The 19637-nt window shown below is 39.2% G+C and overlaps 1 protein-coding gene and 1 long non-coding RNA gene across 5 annotated transcripts in view; one reads left to right on the top strand and one right to left on the bottom strand.

Moving 5' to 3' along the window:
• The first annotated feature begins 621 nt into the window (after nucleotides 1-621).
• Nucleotides 622-19637, top strand: part of LOC113687062 (uncharacterized) — a 42339-nt gene continuing 23323 nt past the window's right edge. The window contains exons 1-6 of one of the 4 annotated variants that reach the window (XM_089213161.1): nucleotides 622-965; nucleotides 1583-1767; nucleotides 2587-2709; nucleotides 12828-12948; nucleotides 16634-16742; nucleotides 19529-19593. In XM_089213161.1, the coding sequence (XP_089069287.1) occupies nucleotides 16664-16742; nucleotides 19529-19593 (144 nt within the window). In that variant the 5' untranslated portion in view covers nucleotides 622-965; nucleotides 1583-1767; nucleotides 2587-2709; nucleotides 12828-12948; nucleotides 16634-16663. Of the gene's footprint in view, nucleotides 966-1582; nucleotides 1768-2476; nucleotides 2532-2586; nucleotides 2710-6264; nucleotides 6537-9273; nucleotides 9474-12827; nucleotides 12949-16633; nucleotides 16743-19528; nucleotides 19594-19637 lie in introns of those variants that run through there. The other 3 variants (XM_089213162.1, XM_027204764.2, XM_089213160.1) reach the window with 3 other exon arrangements.
• On the bottom strand, nucleotides 5067-6128 carry LOC149042592 (uncharacterized). Its single transcript, XR_016188677.1, has 2 exons — nucleotides 5677-6128; nucleotides 5067-5374 (listed from the first exon to the last, which is right to left on the bottom strand). It is a non-coding gene; the product is annotated as an uncharacterized LOC149042592 (long non-coding RNA).

The raw sequence follows: 19637 nt of genomic DNA, 5'->3' as shown, positions 1-19637 counted from the left end.
CTATTTCATAAAATCGCTAAGCATCTTTGCGGAGATCCAAGAGGGAAATCACGCACTGCTGCATTGGATAATTGCAAGAATATAGCGGGGTAAGCATGGAAACAGCCTAAAAATAGATTATTTTTTATTTCTAAAATTGCGTTATGTTTATTTTGGTCATTAGAAGCTCGGAATATTCAAAAACTATTCGAATATTTGTGGAAATGACCATTGATGCAGTGTAGCACGAGTTTTTAATAAATTTTTCCTTAAGCAGCTGCCTTGGGTATAATAAGTGGCTGTGCTGTAAGGCCGCGAAACCCGATCACGAGATCTGTGGACTGCACAGATGACGGTATGAGGTCTTATAGCCGGAGAGTTTCAATGGGGTGATGGCTTCTACGGCTACGGTTGAAGTTTTGGTCAATTTACAGCTGACGGTTTATATCTTTCCATTGTTTTCACCAGAAAGTTTTTTACGGTTAATTCTTGTTTACGACTAACGGTCAAAAGTTATCAGTTGTTACACCTAACGGCTAAAGTTTTTGACCGAGTTACGGCACGTGTTTAACCCCATTGAGACCCTCTTATAGGCGGCGGTACACCGACAATAATTGGTTGTGGCATTTTCTGTCAGTTTAAACGCCAGGATCAAATTTCCGTCGACGTCTTTTAACGTGTCATCGGGTCTAGTGAGTCATTCATTTCAGTCGAGCTGGAAAAATCCCAAGAATGCTCTCGACTTTTTGCCTTCACTTTCACTCAGACATGCCAAAGCCAGGATTTTCTTTATTGGCGTGTTTTCCAAGTGAGTCAAGTGGAAATGAGAGTGCTGAAGGCTCAGCTAATGTTAACCAACTCAGGCTGCGATCGATAAATCTTACACTATGGCCATTGGCTTTCACAAAGCGCGTGTTCGTCGAGGCTTTCTTTGATTCTTGCATTCTGAAGGATGAAGACAGATTCTTGGGCATAAACAGACGATGGTAAGCGTTTTTGTACTTGTGTATACTCCTTTGAGGAGAGTTATTAAGCGACATAAGGCGATAAATATTGCATGCGTTTGTCCAAAGCTGTAAGACTATCGCTTACGGAACATCCCAATTCTTCTACGTTCTCCTAGAGGACCTAAGAAAAAAAGCAAAGCTTGAGTTTTAAAAGAGTTGAGGAGGGTAGATATAAATTCTGACATTCCCCACACCCTCAAGGGATGAAAAAGTGAAAAGTGAAAAAGATAGGTTATCTACTACGGCTCTAGCTTTCGAAATGACCCCTGACATTCTTTCAACGGAGAAGAAAGATTGTGTGACACAAATTGTGACATCCTGGTGTCTTTCAATTTTTTGCCAGTGTCTACCTCTATTGAATTTAAAACAGATGATAAGTAAAAGCTGTTTTTAATGCCAGCAGGACAGGAGCCACTAGTATTCTTCGCTTGTCTCGGCTGAAGAAGGTTGCACTGCGCACATCGTGTAATCGTAGGGGGGGAGGGGTAGAAGGGGGGGGGGAGAGGAGGCAGAAGGGTTTGAAGGGTCAAGGTAAGGTGCTACTAATTGAGTGAAATCTAAAAGGTTGCGTCTGAAAGATTCTGACCAAATTCCAGGATATGTCTTTACCATGGAGACTTGTAACGGTATTTCTTCAATCCCAAACCACACATTGTGGTTTTCTCGACGATGGATGCCTTTGGATGTTATTACCATCGCTTGCAGTGTTGAACCGGACAAGATATTATTCCCCTCGTTTATGATCAATCTACACATGAAGGACGAGCACAGTGATGAACAGGTATTAAATTTGAAAGCCCTTACTGTTAAAATTATCATGATTTTATGTGGAAATATTTCGCATAAAGCCTCAGTTGAGGAGTTAGCCATGTTACAGTGTAGATTAACTTAAGGAGTCAGATAAATAGATGTACATTTATTGAACGCAACGGCTGATAAAACCAAATGATTTCTTAATACCACCCACTGACGCAGCACCACAGTGCTGAACTAAACTTAGAACTGAACAGTTAGACCTGAACTTATCTCCTTCATAATACATCTGTTGCGTAACATCAGCAACGTAATTAGGAGGCTTTTTCTACGAGCTTGGGCCATGTACGAGGTTGATACATGTCATAATTGCCGAAGTACCAGCTACATTCAGGCGAAAAAATGACTTGAGATCGATAGGGAGAGACTTTTGGGATGAGCTCTCTGTAAGGAATCAGGACACTTGGCTTAATCTCCTCAAGTTCAAGAGGAGATTTGGTTGCTCTTTTACAGTGCACTGTATTCCACACTATTTTCCTTCTGTTCGTTGCGAGAATTATGCGTACATCTCGTTAACGCCACAATGATGTTTATGAAACAAATGCACAACTACTACGGGTTGTTTTTCCTCAAAAGAGTTAGGGCACACTTCGCAGCTTCTCTTTGTAAGCTAGCTACAATGCGAATGTATCAGCGTATTAAATAGTGTCTCTTTTGCTTTAAATTTGGCAATGCAGATGTTTAATCAACCAAAGAACAAAGGCAGTGATATGGAGCCGTCGTTAGGAGCAGGTACAAACTGGTTCACTCAGATAAATCAGTGTTTTTCTCTTTTAATCAATATCAGGTGCACAGCACACTTGGGGTTGTTCACTTGTTCATCTTTGCGCGAGAAGCACCTCCCTTGTAGAAGCAGTTCTTGGAAGACAGGGTTTATTCTCTTTCATCCACATAAACGCCCTTTCTGAAGGTAGGTTGGTGTTTGTCTGTCTCTTGTATCGCAAATCTCCCTCTTCGTGAGGCATTTTCCCTAATTTGCGGCTGATGTAAATGTTTCTTGGGACAAAACTATGCAATCTTGGGATTTGCGTGGCGATCGTTTGGTAGTCTCGTGTTTTCTCAGTGGAGATAAATCCGCCGTAAGATAGGGAGTTTTTTTTCCCACTTCCACGGCGTTACATTTTTAAAACTGGAAATCCCCGTCAAGAATGATAACATTTCAACGAGGAAATCTTTCTTCGCCGTCTTAATGCCGCACGGAAGCATTCATGCACAGAGCAGAGTTGAAAAAAAGCTTCAGAACATCACAGCGAAAATCAACCCCGCACTTTTCACTGAGTCCAAGATACTCCAGGTGACCGTTACAAGTTGAATGTGCATGTTTGTTGTCTATCCACAAGATTGCTCCTTTCTTTCCTCTTTGACAATGTGGCCTGTGTCAGTCAGGTGTGTCAAAAAATGGTTTAGTTAAACAAGGTTTTGCCAAGGCCTTGAAGTCTTTGATTTTTATCTTATAAATGTATGTCACCAAGGTGCGAATTTAGCGGCAAAGTGTTACAGCGTGGCTCGAATCACAGTTAGTTATTGAAGTAATTTCCTATTTGAAATCTTTTTGTTTCTTTGTATAACCGTTCTTCCAGAGGTTCGCAATCATCGTTAAAAAAAAATAAAAAGGAAAAACCTAAGAACAACTGAGAAATGAACTACGGAGGCTTACGCAACAATATCCTAGGTTTTTTTTTTATTCAAAAAGCAGGTAACCACCCTGACAGAAAAATATCGTTTTCGCTGGGATTTAGAAAACCGCATTGACAGACATTATAACTTCTAAGGAAACAACAAAAAAAATTGGCCACCTGAATACAGGGGATCATGCGCAGTACTTACTTCTTGACAGATGAATGAATCCATTCACAACTATTGACATGTTCATGTGCGGGACAATAAACCACGTGGTACTACTCGCGTGCGGCGCTCAAACTTATTAACTACCAAGAAACCTGAATATGGAATACAACAAAGTTACTAATTGCCGAACCTTCTTCTTACTTGAATTACAAACGATATTGACAGTCTTAATAATTAGCCCATATCGGTCGGTTAAATGTAGCGCTAATGCAACAAACATTATTGGGGATTCTATCAAATCGTTTGTTGTGTTTCTGGAATTTCCGACGCTCACGAAAAAAGCTATTTTAAAGGTTACGCGCTTATCAGAAGGAAACTTTAAAGGTTTTATCTCTCTCTCTCTCTCTCTCTCTCTCTCTCGGGCAGTCAATTCTAAGTAGTTCAGTTTTATTATGTGTTAAAGTTGGCAGATGTATAAGTCAGACGGGTGTGTTACAGTAGGTGTGTTTCATTAACGTAAGTATTAGCAAACTAAGTAAGGCTATGGGTTTGTGTTCCACAAATTACTTCAACCAAATTGTTAGTCACGTCTTGTTTTTTAGTAATTTTGTGACACATTAGAGAAAATGGTTTGAAAAAACAAGTGAGAAAATGAAACAATTCACCCAGTTCCTTTATGTGCACCATGAATTAAAAATCTGATAATCTGAACTGGCTAAAAATTCGGAACAAATCTCGTCGGTTGGTACTGCTGAAAAAGCAGAGTTGATGATGAAAAAGTGCAAAAAATAACGCAACAATGGAACAGGGAAAAAGAACGGGACCGGCAAATCATTGCAGTTATTAGCTACGAGATTCTTGTTGTTCGCTCGTGTCCTTTTGTTTACTTTTCATGAAGATATCATTATTCACTTGCCACGGAACTAGTTTCACTGACAATAGTTCTTTATTTCGCCGAAACGTGTGTACAACAGGTTCCATGTTGGTATTGAAAAGAGGGTCCATACACGCGGCCTGCGCACAGCCATTATTATAAATTACCACGATTTAATGGTAATCTCCATTAAGCAATTTGTTCAAGAGTTAACTTTTCGCATCGAGACTGTTTGTCTTTGGAAGATGTCGAGCGCCATCTTTTCCTTTTCGTGTAGCGTCAGCTTGAAGTGGAAATAAATGCAAGGAAATTAATTTCTGTCGTGTTACTGAATAGTACACTGCAGACAACGGATTCCCGAGCGCCGTTTTTCTTAGTTTTTGGCATGTCAAGCCATTTTCTAACAATAAAAATGGTTGCCGGAAGAAATTATCATTTCCACGAAGAAATCGCGCCATCTGCAAAGTGTTTATCTAGTCTTAATTTTGCATTTTCTCTTTTATTACAGTCTTTTTATGAGCCGAGTAAGCTAAATCTCTGCACTAAAGCTTTCTTGTGGCTTTCCGCAGCTGCTAAACACCATTCAAAATTGTTTCTAACAAAAATATGGAGTTCCAAATAATTTCCCTATAATTTTAACAGCACTTGTTACATTATATACAATTTCTCTCCAATCCTTCAAAGCGAAATTAAAATTTGATGTTATGTTATTAATGTTTTTGAACTCGCAATACTCAGGCTGAGAATGTCCCTTATGTATATAAACTCGCGTGGCGCTGTCGTCCGCCTTGTGTTTTCTTAAACGCACCCTTCGGCGTATTATCAGATTTGAAGTTCGTGGTATTCCGAAGCTCCGCGAAAGTTACGGCCATGTAGGAGTTCGTAACCCATCGTCTTCAAGCTTTGGTATGCTCTAAAAATAATAATTATATCTGCTAAACAGTTTACAAAGATTCGACAGAGTGTCGCATAACAACCGTTGGTATCATGGTGGGATATCAAAACAAGTGTTTAAACATTGCGGTCGGAATCCAAAATTTTTTTTGATTCTCTTTGTTCGTTTCAAAGAAAGAGTGTTTCTGGGAGTAAATTAAACCAATTCATCATGGATATTTAGTTCTTTACGGCACGTGGGTGAGTTTACAAGAGTCTGTGTCATTCTGTAAACTATCAACAGTGGTTGTTTCCCATAAAGACGATTATTCGACTGTCTACTTCACAACCGGCCAAAATATGTCGTGCGAGACGTTAATCCACAGCCATGATTTCTGAAGACAGCTTTGTCTTCCCTTTGTTAGTTTCGCCGTGAGAGAAGTCTCGGTAATGAAAACTGGATCAGCAAGTGAATTAATTTAGCTGCCCTTCTGGTCGACGTATTGGAGATTTTAGCGAGGAATAAATTCCGCAAACAATCTTAACATGCACAAATTTTGTCGCGATCGCAACGGTGAATTTTGCCTGATCAGTGGCCACTGCCGATGCGACTTTAAACAGTTTCGGTAATTACTACTCTAATTAACAATTTTCAATGCAGACTCCTCCGTGGGTTCCCTTTTGGGGTGGAAATTGTCTGCGGCTATAAGGTTCGATTTTGATGAACGGCCGTTTTGGAAAGTGACAAGTTGGAGAGATTTGAATTGTTTTTGACAATCTAAACCAATAAACACCTTAATTTGGTTGATGAAAATAATTACGACTGTCAATTAGACTCCAAGGAAAAACCATTTCTCACGGCTCGCCTCTGCACCTGCGAGATTTGCAAGTGAAATAAGCTTTTAGACAATGACAAAGCTCAATTAGATATTGTCGTGTAGCCCTATCACGTTCACCTTCAGAAGACCGTGCACAATAGAAGTAGCGGTTTGTTCCAAAGGGACGTGAAGGAGGAATTATCTTGAATGAATCGTTCGTAGAGTGAATGCATTTCCTGTGATTCTCTGCGAGGGAAAGCGAGCTCGATTTCGCAATTGGAAGGCTAGTGGGCAGAAGTTGTGAAAGGTTTAGGACTTAATTTCCGGAAAAAGTCGGAGAGTCCTAGGAAGGCTATTGGAAGCGCCTCTCCTCTGCATACAAAGGTGGGTTTGGATATGTGCCTTTGGGGGTAATATTCATCATGATTTTGTAGGATTTTCATGTAGAGAAAAACATGACAAACATTATAAAATATGTGGTTTCAACCTTCAATATATCGGCTTGTTTTCGTTAAGTGAATGTAATTCGAATTTATGTGAACGATCATGAATCATTAATTAAATTTAGCGAAACATTGTAAAGAACATTTCCTAGATTAGATGCCAATGTCGGTAGAGAGCTGCAATAATACTCTTCCGCCAAACCTACCATGAGAAGCTCTATCTTTTTTTTTTCGGGGAACCTTTTTTTACAATAAAACAAACGGGTTCTTACAAAAGGTGACGTCCGAGTCAAATCAAATTAGTGTTATCTGAAGAATTCTTTATAAATGAAACGCTTTCAAATTATTCCCAAACGTAGCACATAATGATAGCGAAAACATTGAAAAAATTCCTCTAGAAAAGACATTTTAAGATAAAGCAAAATTTTAATTGATAAAAGTCATAAATCAAAGTTTCAAAGTAGCGCTGGGTACAGGTGAATCTTTGCTCGTGTCTTTGTAGACAGTGTTTCAGAAATCGTGATTTTATTTTTTATGTAATGATTACTCTTCTCGAAAACTTATCATAGATGAGCGATTTTCATAGCCTGCATATTTGCCGTTGTGTTTTCATGTTGCTCTCGTACCTTGGAATTTAGACGAATGTAGACCGCAATGTTTACAGCGGTGTAATTTCTCTGGTTGGGTTGTTTTAGGTGTCGGCAATTGCTTTCTGTTATTTTTTTAACCACAATGGTGGGTGTTTTCCAAATTGTATCGGTTTAAAGACCAGGCTTTGACGGTTCAAGATTGGAAAACACGGAAAAAAAATTCGAGAGAGAAATTCATGGTAACACCTAAATCAGTGCCTGAAAGCGGGTGAATTGTGTGGTGCTAGAAGTAGCAGGGTTTTTTGTTGTAGGTGACTACGCGCGAGCAATCTCGCGCCATCTGCATCCATGTACCTTTACATAACTTAAACCTGAGCTTGGCGATCTGCGGTTTGAGCTCATAGCACATGTTAATCTCGTGTGAATTGGGCCAAATTACGTCCATTTAAGGTCTACAATTCACCTGAGCTCCAGTTAAATTCCTGTTCGGTGTTTTGCCAGTGAAAAACAACCTAACCGTGGGATAACATTAGTGAATTTATTAAAATTTTTGTCTAATATACATGGCAGCTGGGTGCGCTTGTGTGTTGACTTTCACTCGGCTTCTCTTCTCGTTACGCACTCTTCACTTCTTTCTTAAAATATAAACCAAGGCGGCTGGTCGTACATTATCACACATGCTATATAACTGAATTAGACCCACACAAAGGGTCTTTGCAATAGTTGGAGATAAGCTATGTTCCACTAAGTGTATTCATTTAAAAGGTGCTAGTGAGTTGCAGGTGAACGATTTCTTTCGTCTTGCTGGCTTCGAACGCTTCGCTCGTAAGACTCGAGAATTTGAGACTGTCTCCAGGCACTTGATATAGCCATAAATTTATGTTTAAATTGCGACATTTTTGTGCACTTTACAAAAAATAAACAATTTATGGAAAGACAATGTCGCTCTTTTGAAGCCGTTTACATAGTGTGGGAGAGAAGCCGTATCATTCGGAGTTTCCCTTGCAGCACGTGCCAGATGGATTGTTATTGCTTGTGTAGTACAGTGGTGTAAAAGCGTGCTTTAAATGGAAACCCATTTAGAAAAGAAACAGAAAATAATTTAGGAAAGAAACAGAAAGTAATGAAATTGACAATAAAGAAGCTCATGTTTGTTAAACTGTAATGTAGCGTGGTGCGCGCGATTGGAAAGAAGATTACTTGAACCTCAACGTGTAATCGTATTATAGTAATCTACTGTTGATCTGCGCGAATGCTACTCAATTTACAGCACACGTACGTACTGTTGCTTTGTGAACGTAATTGGAAACATTATTTGCCCAAATTTAACATTTATTTTTATAGCTTTTTTCTATTTATTTTGTTTCGTGAGAATTTATTATTAGTTTATGCTGATAACGTGTATGATCGAAAATGAGCGTGTTGGACCGTGAGGGAACATCTAAGTTAACCCATTTCCACGAACGTGAAGCTTTGCTGACAAAGAGTCTGAACTTTCCATGAATTTGGTTCCTGTTACGTTCATTCATGTCACTCTGTCTCGTATCTCGACTCAATCGATCCAGTTTTTGTGGTACTCCCAGTTATTTTTCTTTCTTTTGAGTTTTGTTTCACAAGAGAGGAAGGCTTACGTTTAGTGACAGGAGTAAAAAGGGGGCTTTCAGTAGTTGCTATGTCTCACAAAGAAAGACATGCCTGGTCCAAATTTGTGTTGTCGGAAGTCAACGAAGGTTTAATATTCTACATCCGGTATGATGCACCAAACATCTCTTAGTTTCATTTCGCTTGTGTGCGCGATAAAACTCGCCGTTGTTGCGAACTGTTTTCATTCTTCTTTCTCTACATGAAAATTTCATCAAGGAGACAATAGAATTTGAGACACAAACCAAGTCAGTGTTTTAAAATCTACAATGTGCGTGCTTTACATATGGGTTACAACCGTCGATCATTTAAGCCTGAAACTTCAGACGTTTATGAAACCACTAATTGCAATGTACACCAATAGCGATCTTAAGTGCTCATGTTACCCGAGAGTTCAATGCGACAAAGTGGTGTTTTTTACTCAGATCTGGATCTTTTAACAATGACATATACTGAAGTGCTTATTCCGTCGAGCGACTGCACATAGAAGGGTTTTCTTTTTCTCTCTTTTTTCTTAGGCTTCTAACAGAAACACTCTGAGCGATGCACCTGCGTCCACTGGTTTGTGGGTTTACCCCCCAAGGGATGCCTTTATGGCAAATCTCCTTGTGAATCTTTTGACTTAGTAACAGCATATTCTTAAACAGGTAGGTTTAAAATGCACCATAGTCAGACCAGCTGACGTTTCAATGCGGAGTTCAATTAATACTCTGCCTTTCTACTCTTTTCGCGCTGCTAACAATGTGTTTCTTCTTTTGTTTATGGTTTTGTTACAACCAGTATTCCATGAAAAGTCAAAAACGTCAACGTAATGTCTTCTCATAGTAATTTTTAATTTTTTTTTTTGGACAAAATGTAAGGTATTCTGTGATAAAAGGTAACAAAATATATGTAAAAAAACACAAAACATTAATGCTAGCATGAAAGCGTGACATTTTGGTCATAGTTACAGACTGTTTACTGTATTTCTATTGTAATGTAAACTTCCTTGTAATTTATATTTGCGGACGGACTGACGTCGAGGTCAAGTTATATTTCAATGCCTTGTATTTCTTGTCAAGGTGCACTTAGGCCTTCCGGAACATTTTCCTAATTTTTATCTTCACGTGTGCAAACTGAATCATCGATCATTCAGATTGTGGTCAAGGAACGGGCGCGGTGTAGTCAGTAGCATTGCGTGCACTTTTTAATACCACAGAAGTTAATTGTTTATTTTGTTAAGTGAAATTCTTCACAGGCTCATGGCTTATCGGGTTGAGGAACTCACCTCGTTTATTGTTGTTTTAACCTTACGGAAGGTTTTAGGTCCGAGTATTAAGCGATTAGGAGAATTGGTACTTCCCTCAAGGCATGATGAACATGCAACATCTCTTTTCATTATCAATACGTAATTCAAAAAAGATTAGACGGTCGAGAAAAGACAAACTCATCAGAAAGTTCTGTCTTGATATAACACCATATTCTCTTTACTAATTTGCAAGGACATGTATCGCAGCTAGTAGGGAGAATAACTTATCATATCGAGGGACTGAATGCTTCGTTAGCAAGGAGTTTTTCCAATGTCTTGTTATCTTGCTGTTACAGTTCGCTTCTACTTATTGGAACCTCGAGGTGATTGATAGTAGGCTAAGGAACGTGCGGACTTTATTGTCCAGTTTTGTCTTAGGATGTTCAGAGAAATTGAGTTATATAAAGCAACGTTACTTTTCTTTTCATGAATGCTAGAAAACCTCCATCTGGGGTTGCAGATGAAGCGGGTTTAATGTGTTTCTAGAGCGCCCAACAGAAAGTACAGCGCAGATCTTTCCGTGAAATGACAAATTTACAGCTTAAGACGTTAAAAATAGGTGGTCTACTGCGGCATCAAACACTGCAAAATGAACCATAAACTGGAATTCCGAGTTACAGAGATTTGTATTAGACTTGAACTGACTAAACTAACAAAATCGCCAATTTAAACCTTCATCTCAACGTTTTACGTTTTAGAACAGCCATCAACACAGTTCAATTTAGGGGTCATCTCAAATGATACGTTACCCTAATTGTCAAAAGTATGGAAGATGTTAACATCATCTCGTTGGAAATTCAGCTGCTTTCTCTTCGTCCCACGCTCTTGACAAAGCGAATTATAACTTTCTTCGTGTCATAACTTTTTATAGTATATCATTATCTTTTTGCTAAATGGGAACCTTTTACCAACGAAGTTTTTTGTGTCGTTTTTTGTTATTAAAGAGTGAGAGAAATTTTGCAGCTGAAGATGAAATCGGCAGAATCTGATCATATTTATCCCTGATCCGGGTCTGAAGTATACTTTTTTTGTGAAAACTATTTCGATTGATTCTTTAGCTCGAATCTCTTCGTGTGGCATGCTAGATGGCCTTGATAACCTGTTCATTATCAGGAGTTGTAGCTTGCAGGATTACGATTTAGACTTGTTTATAAGAGTAAACAGATATCCAAAGTATGTTGACAGAACCGCATAAGCAGGTCACGAAAGAGCAAGCTTGTCGAGTGCATGAGTCGTAGGCCTCAGATGGAAAAAAATCTTGAAAGAATCGCCCCATAAAGTTTATAGAAAATCGTCAAAGAAGTAACAAACTCACTCCCAAACATGAATGGTTAGAGTGGGAGAATATGGCCGAAAATTTCTGTTGACGTAACAAACTTTTAACTAACGGTAGTTCCACGCATTTCCGCATGTGATAAGTGTGCCTTGTCACAGTAAATGCATGTTACGGAGAACATAAATTTTTTGTCGTCTTCCATCCGCTTAATTAATTAATCTTCTTGATCCGCAAAGATTCTCGCGTCTTTTTTAGTTTTTCTTTCTACTTTGGTCTTCTTCGTCCCTTGCAAACTACCATTTTAAATTTCTTTTTCTTTCAACGAAAATTTCCGTGTTGTAAAAAAGAGTCATGTGGGCTAGTTTAATTTTCATAGAACACAAACCTCGTCAGTTTTTAGTCTACCCTCCTCCTCCCTCAGAGGAAAATAAACACAGATTACACTTTGCAAACAGTTTGAGAATTACGTGGAACTAGAGTTGAATATGACGCTTTTTGGATGGCCTCACGAGCTTCATCAGTTCAGTTCTGAACAGTTCTGTATGTTTTTTTCTTGTGGATTTTCAAGCGACACCATCACAGTGGCTGAAATTCATACAGCTGCATTTTGACTCATGCCAGAATTCATGCCAGAAGGTGATACTATGTTGTCATTAGTCGCCTGAATAACACTGGGTAGAGATTATGAAAGGCGAACATATCAAAGTATTTCTTTCTACTTTGGTCTTCTTCGTCCCTTACAAACTACCATTTTTAAATTTCTGCATTAAAAGAAAATTTCCGTGTCGCAAAAAAGAGTCATGTGGGCTAGTTTATTTTTCATGGAACACAAACCTCGTCAGTTTTTAGTCTACCCTCCTCCTCCTCCCTCAGAGGAAAAATAAACACAGGTTATACTCTGCAAACAGTTTGAGAATTCGTGAAACTGTAGGTGAATAAGAAGATTTTTTTGTGTCGCCTCACGAGCTTCATGAGGTCAGTTCTAATCTGTATGTTTTTTTCCCTGTGGACGCTTTTTGGATGGCCTCACGAGCTTCATCAGTTCAGTTCTGAACAGTTCTGTATGTTTTTTTCTTGTGGATTTTCAAGCGACACCATCACAGTGGCTGAAATTCATGCAGCTGCATTTTGATTCATGCCAGAATTCATGCCAGAAGGTGATACTATGTTGTCATTAGTCGCCTGAATAACTCTGGGCAGAGATTATGAAAGGCGAACATATCAAAGTGTAAATATCTGCCAAAAGGAGATTAGAGTCGGTGATTATCAAATCCATGCGACTAAAGAAATACCAGTTTTCCTTTGTATTTTTTTTTTGTCGTCAAGTGGGATAGTGAGTGCTTGTCGCTGTTCTTTAGACTTTCTTAACGAGCAACGAACAAATCGATCACCACAGGTACTGAGATTTAATTTTACGTTTTTTCCCTTTCTTTGCAGCTCATGAAAAGACGTTGTCAGACTTTTGTTGACTGGGACGTAACGACTCGACGATCAGTGATTCTGTGGGACTAAACTGTTGCTTCTTGGTTTCGATCGTTGATTAATTCATCTGACGCAGGTTTGAGTCCGTTTATGTTTCACTAAAGATAATTTATTCACCACAAAAGGCGTAAGTCCAACAGACGTAGTCGGTTTATGAACGTTTTCTTTCCCAAGTTTCGTCTAGTACCATTTCTTGGCCGACTATACGGCACCCACAGAGGTGATTAAGATGCAATTTCTCTATACAATTTCAATACATTATTTTACTCAGCGAGCAGGTTAAGATTGAGAAATAGAGAAACTTCATGGTTGGAATGTGATACCTTGATATACACCAAATTCTCTTAACTTATTCGTAAGGAAATATAGAGTAGCTAGTAGAGAGAATTCCTTCGTAGATCTTGGGATTTAAAGGGTGATGCGCGCACATTACAAACGCAGGAAACTTAGTATTCCTTTTTTTTTTTTTTCTTTTTTGCCCATAGTAGTAGCAATTGTCAATTCAACTGTTGTTAGTAAACTACTGTAGTTTAACGGGATGGCCCAGTTTGCGCCTAGATGTTGGGTTCATATTTCTATAATCGTAGAGAAACAAACAACTGAATTATTATGTTATCCTAATTGGTATGTGAGGGCCACACATCCATCTTTACCACATGATACAACTTTAAAAAGGTTTTCAAACGATCGTCGGAAGTAATCTGGGATTAGGTTAGTTTTCTTTTACCACGCTCTGTGATTGGTCCAGAAATCTCGTGCCACTATCTTAACCAATCAGATGCAAAGCTAAAAACAATCGCGGCTTGGTCGCTCACGTTTTCCCGCGGTTCGGGCGATTGATATGTTATCACATTTAGTTTTCTTTGGTGAAATTTTCCTTTTATCTGATTGGTCGTTACGATGTTCGCTGCTGGGTTTACGACGCTCATTCGAGAAGCGTCGGATTTAGATCAACCGTGAACTTTGCTAAACAAAGTTGCTTGATGACTCTATGACAAGAACGGTTCGGTCGTGATGTATATCAATTGGAGCGCTTTTTTTTCGGCACTCACCTCTTCCCTTGCTTTAAGATGGATAAGCTCTTTTTTGATCGGATTTAATGGATCACTCGAGTTACCACGCAGAGCAAAAATGCTGGTACCAAGGGCTTGTTTTGAAAATCCTTCTAGTGCCTTGATAGCGCCGCAAAATAAGGTTCAATCCTGGGAAGCCAATTCCGCATACCCGCTAGTTAGGAGAAAACATGTTCTCTATGTGGCGGAATCAGCCAGCCGTCTGAGAGAATTATTTCCTCCCAACGTCACTGACGAATGGTGCGTTGTTGGCGCCACGAAGTTGAACATAGTTGAATAATAACCAATAAACAAACAAATAAACTGACTGTAGATACGAGAAGATAGAAAATTACCCAACGTTTTCTCTCCTGAGATCTAAGTAACAGTTATTTGCAATTTCAACAAGACCTTTCTTTTGAGTTTAGCGCTGAGAATTAGATGCTAAATTTGCAACTTGCGCGGGGTGTGACTTCGCCGATTAAGGGCAAGTTGGACAAACAACCCTCCCGTAATATGCACTATAATTTCAGTAACCACCACATTTAGGATTCCTGACGAATGCCAGCGAAGGAGAGTAAGAAAACATCGTTCTACTTCGCGTGGCTGGCTTTTTTGTGTGCTTTTTGAAGTGCCAAGAAACGGAGCCGCGAAAACGAGTGATGATGCTACGAAAGGCTTTGGACGGACGAGTGGCTTCGCCTTTCATCTGTTCAAAGCTCACGCAAATCCGCCTGTTAGGCCGCAGGCTAAAATCCCTCGATCTGGAAATACGATGGCTCCTTACCGTAACATGCCAACGAGTTGTTGTAACAAGTGTCAGTGCTGTTACATTTAATCCAGGGCACATGAAAAGTGATATTCGATATGTTTCCTGGGTCACTGACAACGTTCATGAATGATTTACGGATGTCATGACACACAAGTTGTCTCCAGCAGTTGTCGGTCTTGTTACTGCCGGACAGATAGGGACTACATGGATTGTAAAATTAATTTAGCATGATCAGGCTGCTGTATTCAGGTGTGCAAGTACAAAGAATAAAACAATGTTTCTCCCGTGAGAAGCTCTATTAGCTTTCCCACAAGATGTTCTTGTGAGCTGGCTTATTTTTTTCTAGATTGGCAAAATGAGACAAAGTATGCGACCGATATCAAATGTTTATTTCGACGTAAGCGAACATTGAGAACTTCTCATTTCATAGGATAAACATGATAATACTTCTAAGTGAGGTTACCCCAGGTTCATTGTCAAACAGCTTCATATATTTCTCTGAAATAATGCATTGACATGGATGAGGAGTAACACTGCTGTCCACCGGAGAACAGATACAGGTGATGCATGGCTCTCGGCGAACTCAGCCTGGGCCCTCTGATTCAGGCCAACTTTCTCATTTTTTTTTTTTTTTTTTTTTAATATTTCGCCCGAGGTTTCCGGTACTTGACATGCATCAGAACAGGGAGTTTAGCGTGAGGTAAACAGTTCCTCTGGTTTTGTCTACTGGTTCTTCCAATCCAACAGAAATTACGAAAAAAAAAAAGCCCATCTTACGAAATGACACAGAGTAACGGTGGTGAGTAGCTTCGATCTGGAAAAAAAAATGGCTACAGGCAGAGCGAGCAATTTAGGTTCTGCACCAATTCTCCAAAAGGAAATCTCCAACAGGAGTTTTCCGACATTCTGAAGTTGACCATTTTGGCTTTTGGAAAGTTTTTAACTGTAAACACGAAGTCTAAAGCACAACCGTGAACAAAAAAATTATTTTAGCGGTAATGTTGTATAAGAATGTGCAAGAAAAGTTGCACTGAACGTGCCGTTTAGTTTAAGGCCAAAGGTGCTCTTTGCGTAGAAAGCTGGTCGAGTTCCAGCTTATGTTTGTTAGTATTTCGTTTATGATGACAGAGAAGACAATGTGAAGAGACTTGAGCCAGCTCCTCTCTCAGTTGTAGTCGGTATCCTGACGCAGGTGTTCTTATCTTCTACCCTCATTAAAAATTAACATCTTGCGTATTGGAACAACATTTTTTTAACTAAGTGCCAAGAATATCTCACACGGTTTGCATAGACGCGTTACAATGTAATTACCATCGATTTGGTTTCGTCTCTCGATGGAAAATTCGCGTTTTGGACTCACTGGTAAGACTGTGATGAAGTTCAATGCCTCGTGCGAATTACCTGGCTTGGTGGCAAATAGCGACAGTTCTCTGATTTCACTCTCTATGGAAGGTTTTTTTTCGTGTCTTTGTCAGTTTCCGTTAGAACATGACATTTTGCGAGAAGTGCATGGTACGACACACCACACTTTAAAAGAAATCCAACTGCCTACGACACGCGTTTTTTTAGTTCACGAGTCTTCTAAAGTGTTGACGACCAGTTTGGATGTCCCGTCAACGACGCAAGTTCACGTAAAACGTGTACGCCTGGTCTTTGTGTGTGCGTTTACTGACAAATAATGGGAAAATTTCTTACCGTCATTGTAACACCTTAGTGTATTCTCCCACGCAGTGTTTATTTTTTGGATTCAGTCGAAGTTATAATGCAATTTTATTATGTCTCGTAGAGGATGTATTTTTTGCGTTTCTTTACAACCCGAGAAACCTTCTGTGCCCTTTTGCTTTTTTTTCCGTAACCAATCTTACTAACTGCGTGGTGAACTCGCTTATTCAAACAAAGGCGCATTCATGTGAGGTTATGTCTCTTCACTTTTGCAGTTTGAGTTCAGATCAATCTATTCCGTAAAGATGCTCCTAAGATGTTCAACCGTGAGGAGATCATTTGTTTTTGTTAGCAGTGTGCTGAGCTGCCTTTCTTTTTTAGCAGGTGAGTGTACTACATAGAGACTCACAGTTAAACTTAAGAGTGTCCTCGTTCTATTAGCGCTCAAGGGCAAATTATTGCGCAGTCCATTAGCCGCTTGCAAAGTCCGTACTATGATTCTCAGTTATTCACCCTCAAGTTGCTTGATATGGTCGAATCATTGCGTGGTTTGTTATTGTTTTCATCCACTTCTGCTCAAAGACAGGTCCATTATATGCCGTAAACGCGCCAGGACAGGCGAACCATGCACGTTTCCTCAAGCGTACGTCAGATGTTCGTATAAACGCGAGTATAGTTTAGACAAAAAAGACGGGGAACCTGAGATGAAGGTCATTTTTTCTCATGAGGATTTAGGGATAACTAACATATCACAAACATTCTTCATACGCGGCAGTGTAGTTCAATAAAGGTGATTCTAAGCCGCTTGGTAACACATTGCAGTGTGCAGTGCAGCCGTACTCGTAAAAACTTAAACTACATAACGTCATAGTCACAAACTGACATTCAAGATTTAAACAAGCATTCAAAATTTCATCCTTGGTCAAGGTTAGATCTCTTGCTGTTTTGTTTTTTTCTCAGTGACTGAAAAGGAGATACGCGCATTTCCTTAATTCACAATACCCACAGTCAAGAAAAGCAAAATATACAAGCAGAACTTTCATTTCTTTGCATTTTATCCTGTTTTTACCGCGGTTCTACGCATTTGTGTCTTTGCTGGTAATCTGCCTGGAGACGAAAAAAAACCTCGTGGTTGGGTTGTTATTTAAGTGTTTGAAGGAATTTCTGGTGGTTCTATAGACTAACAACACGTGTATGTTTTTAGGTCTAAGTTTAATACAAAGACTTGCTTCAGATTGTTTTTCAATCGTGCGGATGTAAGATGGTTGCGGTGTAATACACACATTTTAAACTTTTGAACGACTCCCTTCCGTCAGAATTCTGACTTAAAGCTGAAGAACGATCAAATAGTGTTTTGTTTTTTTTTTTTGCCCCACAGCGCTGGTTCGCCAGGCAACAGTCATGAAAACAATGCTCTTAGAAGATATCAGCTGAGTACTATCTCTGACATTTTGAATGAACTTAACTGTGACGTTTTAAATGAACATAACTGTTGGTGATTATGAACTTGTATCGATATTTCTCAACTCGATTTTTTCTACTACTAAACGTGTTTCGAATTGACAGATTTAATTATCGACTTTTTGTTAAACAAATTGGTGAAATGTAACAATAGTACATCAATAATTCAATTGTTTTGCCGATTTGGGAGATTACATAAGCATGACTCATGCAGCCTTTTCAGAAATTGAGTTTCGCATGACATAACATAAACCCACTAAAATCAACGTCTTCATTTTGTTGAAACCCTATAGTTTTTGTTTTTAACTGGACGTTTTTTCTTCTCACTATCGCCGGAGTACCTGGTAACAGGTTGTAGTAATCCACTGGTGACTGAATCGCTATTTTAAGACGGTTATTGTCTTTCACCTTTTAACAATTCACAATACTCAAAGCTAAAAAGAAAACGAACCAGCGAAAAGTTCCAGCGAAGTTTTCCGGGCAATAACCTATTCTTTTATTCCACTCGAATGAAATCAGCGAATTGTTTATTTTAAATGGTTTCGTCTATTGATACTTACACTATTAACGTTATCAGACTGGCTGTCATCCAAATTTCTCTTGGGCTTTTTAATAAGGGAATGTAATGGTGCTCCTCCTTTTTTCCCCCCAAGGCAAAATCGATACTAAACCAATGAATTTATTTCGATAGTGCATAAACCAGAGTTTCATTTACATGATTCAGTTTTCGGATGTTTTCCTTCCATCGACAGCGTCAATTTACTAGCAAATTTAAACCTAACGAGTGACGACCAATCTCGAAGCTAATGCTGATGATTCAATTACCCCAAAGTGGGTGCCAAGCGTAGCACTGTTTTTTCTCGTTTTTGTTTTTGGTTCTTTTTTGCTTCCACTAATTTTGATCCTTCTTATTTGTGTGTGAAACGCAGACATGTCTTGAGCCACTTTGCTCGAATCTTCAAGTATGCGAAGTCTGGCGGCATATTTGAAGATTCGAGTGGCTTAGGCCGTGATTTTTTCTTGTTTTTTGTTGTTCAAGCATGTCGGTGTGAATCAAAATGTAAATGACTTCAATTCTGAAAAGAAAGATCTTGAGCCTCTACGAGAAATTACTGCATCAACAATTAGATTGCGGCTAATTTACCTGTAGAAATCGCGTAGGATTTAGTGCTACAGTCTAAACGCCGTTTAATCTTGGGTTCAGCAGAAGAAAGAAAATTAATCGGCACTTGAACAATGTGAGAAGATTTAGAACCAGTATAAGGCGTCCAAGGCGGGTGGAACGTAACTACTTTATTAATACTGGGAGTTAAAAGAGGTGACGCTGTTTACTATCAACAGAGTAATTTGTGAATAACCATTGCAAACCTTGAAAACTGATGTGAGAGGAGACAAGGATGAAACCTTTACGAGACTGCGCCTTAAACAGAGAAAACTGTTTTTTTACTGCTGTTGCACTCAGTGCCTATTCAAAAAGACAAGGGCGCGCCGCGGAAGCTTTGATGAGTAGGCACCAATGCCAACGAGAGCAAACGAAAATTGTCGATAACCCCCGAGACTCTACAACAGTGCGTTTTTATGATGTAGTCTTAGAGGTTACACGATGAACTACTCCTCATGGAACAAGAGTAATTTGTGTAAATGATTGTTTCCACTTCAAAAGGTGGCTCGGACCTGGTTGATTTATATATATATATTCTCATTTCCAGGTGTAGACGGTGTACCTGATGTTCAACACAAAGATGTTTCCCACAAGTCCTCGACAGATGAGGAGGTAGGTTTATTCTTGTGTTCAAGGTAAAGTGTAGTCGCGTACTT

The sequence above is a fragment of the Pocillopora damicornis genome, chromosome 7 (assembly GCF_964200805.1).
Source record: "Pocillopora damicornis chromosome 7, jaPocDami1.2, whole genome shotgun sequence".
NCBI lineage: Eukaryota > Metazoa > Cnidaria > Anthozoa > Scleractinia > Pocilloporidae > Pocillopora > Pocillopora damicornis.
The sequence above is the reverse complement of the archived record's forward strand: the minus strand, read 5'-3'. Positions and strand labels throughout refer to the sequence as shown.